The 8,456-nt window shown below is 43.9% G+C and overlaps 1 protein-coding gene and 1 long non-coding RNA gene across 3 annotated transcripts; one reads left to right on the forward strand and one right to left on the reverse strand.

The window, feature by feature from the left end:
* Nucleotides 1–1,953: 1,953 nt before the first annotated feature.
* Nucleotides 1,954–4,211, reverse strand: LOC123488872. Its single transcript, XR_006660317.1, has 2 exons — nucleotides 2,615–4,211; nucleotides 1,954–2,346 (listed from the first exon to the last, which is right to left on the reverse strand). It is a non-coding gene; the product is annotated as an uncharacterized LOC123488872 (long non-coding RNA).
* A 285-nt stretch (nucleotides 4,212–4,496) lies between these two features.
* Nucleotides 4,497–7,550, forward strand: LOC121580606 (mitochondrial import receptor subunit TOM20 homolog B). Of its 2 annotated transcripts, none has more exons than XM_045219608.1 (5): nucleotides 4,497–4,819; nucleotides 5,352–5,398; nucleotides 5,530–5,611; nucleotides 5,991–6,184; nucleotides 6,925–7,550. In XM_045219608.1, exons 1-5 carry the CDS (start codon nucleotides 4,696–4,698, stop codon nucleotides 6,967–6,969), a joined length of 492 nt encoding a protein of 163 aa, XP_045075543.1. In that variant the 5' UTR covers nucleotides 4,497–4,695; the 3' UTR covers nucleotides 6,970–7,550. The 2 variants fall into 2 exon arrangements, with proteins under 2 accessions (XP_045075543.1, XP_045075544.1); XM_045219609.1 differs by having other exon boundaries at nucleotides 4,505–4,819; nucleotides 6,042–6,184.
* Nucleotides 7,551–8,456: the final 906 nt, after the last annotated feature.

Below are 8,456 nucleotides of genomic sequence, written 5' to 3' on the forward strand. Positions count from 1 at the left end.
TGTGTCTTGTCTTATGTAGACCCTGTGTATGTAAAGCTCACTCCTTGTCAAAGGGACAAGGTCAAAGCCACATTGGAATGAGGAAGCGCATACTGAACGTAACCTTGTAGTGCGTGTACTCAGAGAAACCTTGCCATGCATTTCTCTCTCTGTCTGTCTTCATTTCTAAGGCTACTGCCCCCATCAAATGGAACTCTTATCTTGACCCAGTACCGTGACCGTAGGGGCTTCGTATGTAGGTCTACTGTAGGGATCCAGACTGAAGCCGATGAACATGTAAAGACAGGATACTGTTAGGGCCTTGTTGTTGTTGTTGTTGTTGTTGTCTAACCCTAAAGGCACCCTCCTGTTTCCTGATGGTCTTAGAAGTGAAAACTGTCCGTCTTTCAAAAGACGGTATGAGTGACAGACTGCTCAGGCCTGCCTGTGACTGTGTACGTGACAGATATTGATGGTTTCTAGCGGGATATTCATATGCTTATATTGATATTGTATATGACTGTAATGATTGTAGAGGTTGATGTGGAGAGAACAGAACTCTTTCTGGCAGCCAGGATCTAATGAATAGGGTTAAGTCCCAAATGGCACCCTATTCCCTATATAGTGCACTACTTTTAGACCAGGGCACTTTGGGCTCAGGTCAAAAGTAGTGCACTATATAGGGAATAGGGTGCCATTTGGGACTTAGCCCTTTGTCCTACTACTGAATAAGGTTACCAGTTAATATGGCAGTATGTACATGTGCAATGGTGGAGACGTCTGGCAGGTTTAATGGAGCCTAATGGGGAGCGTTGGATCTTGTCAGTTTATGACTCTTCTTGTTTTTATCACGCCATTCAGATTATCTAGATTAGACGCTCCAGATTGAAGAGGAGAAATAACAAGGTAGAATTAAATTATAAACTGCCAATTCTGCATAAAAATATACTGAACAAAACTATAAACGCAACATGCAACAATTTCAAAGATTTTACTGAGTTACAGTTCATATAAGGAAATCAGTCAATTGAAATACATTAATTGGGCCCTAATCTATGGATTTCACATGACCGGTAATACAGATATGCATCTGTTGGTCACAGATACCTTTGCATAGAGTTGATCAGGCTGTTGATTACGGCCTGTGGAATGTTGTCCCACCCCTCTGGAACACGTTGATCCAGAGCATCTCAAACATGCTCAAATGGTGACATGTCTGGTTAGTATGCAGGCCATGGAAGAAATGTTCTGTTTCCAGGAATTGTGTACAGATCCTTGCGACATGGGGCCGTGCATTATCATTCTGAAACATGAGATGATGGTGGTGGATGAATGGCACGACAATGGGCCTCAGGATCTCGTCACGGTATCTCTGTTCATTCAAATTGCCATCGATAAAATGCAATTGTGTTCGTTGTCCGTAGCTTATGCCTGCCCATACCATAACCCCACCGCCACCATGGGGCACTCTGTTCACAAGGTTGACATCAGCAAACCACTCGCCCACACGACGACATACACATGGTCTGCGGTTGTGAGGCCGGTTGGACGTACTGCCACATTCTCTAAAATGACGTTGGAGGAGGCTTATGGTAGAGAAATGAACATTACATTCTCTGGCAACAGCTCTGGTGGACATTCCTGCAGTCAGCATGCCAATTGCACGCTCCCTCAAAACTTGAGACATCTGTGGCATTGTGTTTTGTGACAAAACTGCACATTTTAGAGTGGCCTTTTATTGTCCCCAGCACAAGGTGCTCCTGTGTAATGATCATGCTGTTTAATCACCTTGAAATGCCACACTTGTCAGGTGGATGGATTATCTTGGCAAAGGAGAAATGCTCACTAATGGATGTAAACACATTTGTACACAACATTTGAGAGAAATAAGCTTTTTGTGCGTATGGAACATTTCTGGGATCTTTTATTTCAGCTCATGAAACATGGGACCAACACTTTACATGTTGCGTTTTATATTTTTGTTCAGTGTAATTCCCAAGTTTGTAATTGATTATCCCAAGAGAAATATACTGAGACCTATAACGGTCATTGATGGTGTTTCCAACCCCTCATCAGTCCTGTGTTCTCATCAAATCTCACCCCTACAGATTATAGGAGTTTATACAGATTCAGCATTTTGCTGTAGAAGACATTTAGAAATCTAAAAAGAATGAGTCCCAGATTTGTAATTGATTGTTCCAAGATTATTCTATAGAAAATATAAAGTGAAATACACTTGACAGTAAAGTTAAATTGATCATTGATGGTATTTCCAAGTCCTCACCAGTCCTCTTGTTTTAATCAACTCTTCACCCCCCTCACCCCTACCACCAACAAATAATGTTGTTTTAATCAACTCTTCACCCCCTCACCCCTTCCACCAACAAATAATGTTATTTTAATCAACTCTTCACCCCCCCCACCTCACCCCTACCACCAACAAATAATCATGTTGTTTTAATCAACTCTTCACCCCCCTCACCCCTTCCACCAACAAATAATGTTGTTTTAATCAACTCTTCACCCCCTCACCCCTACCACCAACAAATAATGTTGTTTTAATCAACTCTTCACCCCTCACCCCCTTCCACCAACAAATAATGTTATTTTAATCAACTCTTCACCCCCCCCCCACCTCACCCCTACCACCAACAAATAATGTTGTTTTAATCAACTCTTCACCCCCTCACCCCTACCACCAACAAATAATGTTGTTTTAATCAACTCTTCACCCCCTCACCCCTTCCACCAACAAATAATGTTATTTTAATCAACTCTTCACCCCCCACCTCACCCCTACCAACAAATAATCATGTTGTTTTAATCAACCCTTCACCCCCCCACCTCACCCCTACCAACAAATAATCATGTTTTGGTTCTGTTCTCTATAATCTGACCAGGATCATGGTGGAAACAATATTGTAGACGTGCATTAATGACAAAATGAAGAGCCGTATGTGTATACAACCGTTATTTCAGACTCCAGTGTTTTTCCTCCCTTTGGTTGCATCTGGAGAAAAAAAAGCACCCTATTGCCTTGATAGTGCACAACAACCCAATGGGATTCCCCGTGGGCCCTGGTCTAAAGTAGTGCACTCTATAGGGAATAGGGTGCCATTTGGGCCGCATTAGTTTGTATAGATCAAATCAAATTTTAGATGGGGTGGGGGGGGGGGGGGGCAGTGCAAATAGTCCGGGTATAGATCCCAACTGTATGATACCTGAAGCTATGTCTGTTGTTTGGCACTTGTATGTAATTGTATGCCTTTTGTTATACATTTTGTATATTGAGAAGAAGAGTGTTTTGAGTCAAGCTATTTAATAATCTTGCACTGTTCATAATGATAACATGTACTTTTCTGTACAGGCAGTTGGACTGTTTTTAACTCGTAGTTTCGTTAGTGTACATAGTTAGGAGGGTCAAAGCATGTATGTTGTTTTTTTCCCAGTTCGTTTCTCATTCTGGCCCAAATGGAACCCTATGGGCTCTGGTCTAAAGTAGTGCACTATATAGGGAATAGGGTGCCATTTGGGATGCATACAAAGTTTATTTGGTTTCATTTGTTGTTTTGTTTACTTGTTGTTCTGAGGTTTTCAGATAGTTTTTTTTTTTTTTTCCTAGACTGGTTATTTGCTTTGTACTCTTGTCTTGGCTTGTTCATTTGTTTTTGTTTTCACGTTAGCTTGTGCTTGTATCAGAAGCATTCCCTATGAGCACAAGATGTTGAAAATACATATTTTTGGTTGATATATTTTCAACCGATTTTGCTCATTGGGTTTAGTGGTTTTGAAAAGATGGCTATGGTATTTTCCAACCTGTACATGCCCTGTACAGTTTTATGGACCTCTATGGAATGGTCTGGGACATAGAGAGTGTGATAAAGCTTATAAAAAGCTCTATAGTATTTATTAGGCCCATCAGAAAATGGGCATTCATTCATGTGTAATTTATTGTACAAATGTAAGCAAAAAAAAGAAGCCTCTGTTTGAAATAAATGCCATAGTTTGAACTTCATTGTATTGTCTTTGGTCCGGTGGAAATGTCACATGCCATGATATCTGCTCAACACTCACACCTCTAGATGTACCTGGAACGACTAATCTGTGGATAGCGTGGTTGCCTTACCTACCTTAGTTGAATGCACTGGCTCTGGAGAAGAGGGTCTATTAAAGATAAATGACCAAAATGTATTCAAGTCCAGCTGGTCGACTCTTAACGTTGAGAAATAATTATTTGATGACTGTACTTAGTAGTAGTGTACTTGTACTACAGTAATAACAAAATAAATAATTTCAGTAACTCAAAATAAATGGCAAATCCACTTGACTTCTGTAAAGTAAAACCCTTGGACTCTAGGGTGTAACAATTCCGTTGCAAAACGTTTCGTCCGTTTTGCAACAGAAACCATCAACGGTGAACGATGAAAACGTTTTGCAACGAAAACGAGAGTTTCTATTGGGACAAAAATTCAGTTTCGTTTTGCTTTCATGTGGTTCTTAAACGGGTAAAGCCGTTTCCGTTGCAAGACGTAGTCACGGCCCTGCTCACTATTTCAACTATCAGCTGTATTGTAATTTGAAACGTTATATATATATATATAAATATCAGCAGTAGTCACTGCGCAGGTGTGAGTCGTATAATAGGATCCGTTCCCGGGAAGGCTCAGTAGCTAGCATGCCGGCTAGTTAGCGGTGCGTCTCTGCTGCTCGCCGGAGATGATGGGGGCTAAAGCCAGCACCGTGGCCGCCGGGGTGGCCGGAGCCCTGTTCGTTGGATACTGCGTTTATTTCGACAGGAAACGACGGAGTGATCCTAACTTCAAGAAAAGGCTGCAAGAACGTAAGTCATGTTAGCAAACTGGCAAGTCACCGTGTTTTTTTGTACCTGCGACAAAACAGGCTAGCTTAGCTTACAAATGTTTGGCTAACTATCTAGCGTGATATAACTTCATTTTAAAAGCATACGCTGAGCAGTGTGTTTTGGTTTATAATGTTATTGCTAACTAGTAGCCAATTTGGTTAGCTTGTCAATAGTTAACTAGCGAAGTGCCACCATATCCGTTTAGCCATGTAGCTAGTTAGCGTTGGATAACATTGCTGATGAATCAATCGGGTCAATCCAATATTAAGGATGTTTTGTCAACAGTTAGTAAGCAAGTTTAGGGTGTTGTATAAATGTGTAGTTACTGTAGATAGTTAGCAAAGTCAACCACCTCTCCCCACATGGACTAGTAACGTTAGTGTTCAACATAATTATGTTTATGGTTTAAACAATCAGACTCTTACCCCTTTCGTATAACTGACTTTTTGTCTGTTGCAAGTCACCCTTTCTTTAGCATACCAGTAATCAAATATGAAATTGTTTTCAACAGGCAGAAGAAAACAGAAGTCTTCCCAAGAGAAGACAGGACTAACAAGGGTAAGACACATTCCCAGCGGTGGACAGACCAGAGTCAGTCAGGGGGGCTAATGATTGAAGATGATATGGAGGTAGTGCTTTTGGAAAGCTCTTTGTTTGATCTCCTCTGTACTGACTGTCTGCCATTTTAGCTGCCTGACCTGAAGGACTCGGAGGCTGTACAGAAGTTCTTCCTGGAGGAGATCCAACTGGGAGAGGAACTGCTAGCGCAAGGTGAACTGTCACCACCTGGTCTGTCATACACTCCCAGTCCTAAAACACTACTAAGAGACTATAACTAAATATCTGGTCCTGAATAACAGGATGGTCACTTGAACTTAGTCAGACTGACCCCCTTCTGGAATAGCTGTGGCAATAGTGTCTGGTCCAATGTTAAACTGTGCATTCTCATAAACCTCCTGGTTGCTAATGTTAGCTTCTGAAACAAGGAAGGGTGCTAGATGAAACTGGAGATCCAAAGCCCAGGGACCTGTACCAGGGGCTCTGGTTATTTCAGCTCTAGGACATCAATTACATAATCGTCTGTTTTTTTTCTTGGAAGGATGAGAATGGATTAGACCACCTGATCTAATCATGTCTACCATCCCAACAGGAGACAGTGAGAAGGGAGTAGACCATCTAACCATGTCTACCATCCCAACAGGAGACTGTGAGAAGGGAGTAGACCATCTAACCAATGCCATAGCAGTGTGTGGTCAACCCCAGCAGCTGTTGCAGGTGCTGCAGCAGACTCTGCCTCCTCCAGTGTTCCAGATTCTGCTCACCAAACTGCCCACCATCAGCCAGGTGAGTTAGGAGGCTCTCTCCCACGGAAGACGCAAAGTCTCTATTCCAACACTTAGAATGAAGCAATGTATTGGGCGTGCATTTTCAGTGGTATGGAACTGTGGCCAAGTGGGGTTGGAGTGTCTCCAAAATGGCTGACTTTCCCCTCAGCCATGAGGATGAGACGAGGCATCTGGATTGTCAGCCATTTTGAGGCGTCTGGATTGTCAGCCATTTTTGAGGCGTCTCCAAAATGGCTGACGGATTACTCGTTCGTCCTTCATTTGCCCTTGACCGCCTTTGTTTCCAAATGCTAACGTTTTAGAATTTGTGACACAAATCCCATCAAAAGCATTTTTTGCTCATGATTTCCAAATCATCCAAAAGTATCTAAAATTGATCGTTTAGCTCAAACATAGACCCTTATACGTGACTTGAACGTGATTCACGAAAAATGCTAATAATGGTACCATGGAGAAACAGTCCAATGTTTTGTTGTTGTTGAATGTTATTTTCAGAGGAACATTAGAACTGTGCATTCTCATAAACCCCCTGGTTGCTTCTGGAACAAGGAAGGATGCTAGATGAAACTAGAGATCCAACGCCCAGGGGCTCTTGGTTATTTCAGCTCTAGGACATTAATCTTGTCAGTTGTTTCTTTAAAGATGGGTTTTATTGTCATGTCACTTATTAGACGGTCAGGATTCAGGCCTGACCGTGGCTGGAGGAGTTCAGTGAAATTTCCTCTCCCTGTTTTTCAGAGAATCGTGAGCGCTCAGAGTTTGGCAGAAGACGACATTGAGTGAATGAGTTGGTGAGGTGTGTCTGTGTGTGTCTGTTTGTGTATGACTGTATTGACTGGCTGTGTCTGTTTTGGCCTAGTCAAGATGGCTGCCATTGGATCTCTTTCTCACCAACCAGGACATCGGCTGACTGTACCCCCCCATGCCTCAGTGCTATATAAGAAGCCCTTTGCCGTCATTGTCCCCTCTGAAGTCTACTGTATCAGGTTCCCTATGCAGTAGCCTTCTCATATCTCAGATTCTGTTCTAATATCTTGACAAGCCCATATACCATTTAGCCTAAACAAAGTGATTATTTTCTAGTTCTACTCTAGATTATGTAGATTACGCGTAATTTAAAAGATGTAACGCCGCTGGTGTGCATGAAACCCACTAATATGTAAAGAGGTTGGCTCTGTCAGTTTGTCCCGGGTGTCGTGTATAAACATTCACTGTGAGGTGGAGTGGACACTTTTTACTATGTGGATTGTTTTCTAAGGTGTCAGTGGAATGTGTTATTTTTTTATTTTTTTTGTATTTCAAACCTACATTTCTGAAATCATCCTGTTTCGTCTTAAGTCACGGAATAAAAATGTGAGAATGTGTATTTATTGTCTGTTTCTGTAGCCTGCATGGCCACTAGATGGCAGTAGCAATGCGTGAAGAAATGAGTGCCAGAGTGGTCAGGTTTAGTTGGGTAGGACGCCATCGGACCACTAATCAGTATTTCCCCACAACCACTGGAGCGAGGCAGCACTAACAGATTGGGGACAGAGCCACTGGGGCGAGGCAGCACTAACAGATCGGGGACAGAGCCACTGGAGCGAGGCAGCACTAACAGATCGGGGACAGAGCCTCTGGAGCGAGGCAGCACTAACAGATCGGGGACAGAGCCTCTGGAGCGAGGCAGCACTAACAGATCGGGGACAGAGCCACTGGAGCGAGGCAGCACTAACAGATCGGGGACAGAGCCACTGGGGCGAGGCAGCACTAACAGATCGGGGACAGAGCCACTGGAGCGAGGCAGCACTAACAGATCGGGGACAGAGCCACTGGAGCGAGGCAGCACTAACAGATCGGGGACAGAGCCACTGGAGCGAGGCAGCACTAACAGATCGGAGACAGAGCCTCTGGAGCGAGGCAGCACTAACAGATCGGGGACAGAGCCACTGGAGCGAGGCAGCACTAACAGATCGGAGACAGAGCCACTGGAGCGAGGCAGCACTAACAGATCGGGGACAGAGCCACTGGAGCGAGGCAGCACTAACAGATCGGGGCCAGAGCCACTGGAGCGAGGCAGCACTAACAGATCGGAGACAGAGCCACTGGAGCGAGGCAGCACTAACAGATCGGGGACAGAGCCACTGGAGCGAGGCAGCACTAACAGGTCGGGGACAGAGCCACTGGAGCGAGGCAGCACTAACAGGTCGGGGACAGAGCCACTGGAGCGAGGCAGCACTAACAGGTCGGGGACAGAGCCACTGGAGCGAGGCAGCACTAACAGATCGGGG

The sequence above is a fragment of the Coregonus clupeaformis genome, unplaced genomic scaffold (assembly GCF_020615455.1).
Source record: "Coregonus clupeaformis isolate EN_2021a unplaced genomic scaffold, ASM2061545v1 scaf2532, whole genome shotgun sequence".
Taxonomy (NCBI): domain Eukaryota; kingdom Metazoa; phylum Chordata; class Actinopteri; order Salmoniformes; family Salmonidae; genus Coregonus; species Coregonus clupeaformis.

Excerpts from the sequence above, each read along its gene's own strand:
- LOC121580606 (XM_045219608.1), top strand. The coding sequence starts at position 4,696 with ATGATGGGGGCTAAAGCCAGCACCGTGGCCGCCGGGGTGGCCGGAGCC. Across the intron at positions 5,612-5,990 it reads AGAGGAACTGCTAGCGCAAG|GAGACAGTGAGAAGGGAGTA; the intron begins GTGAACTGTCAC and ends CCATCCCAACAG. Across the intron at positions 6,185-6,924 it reads AACTGCCCACCATCAGCCAG|AGAATCGTGAGCGCTCAGAG; the intron begins GTGAGTTAGGAG and ends CCTGTTTTTCAG.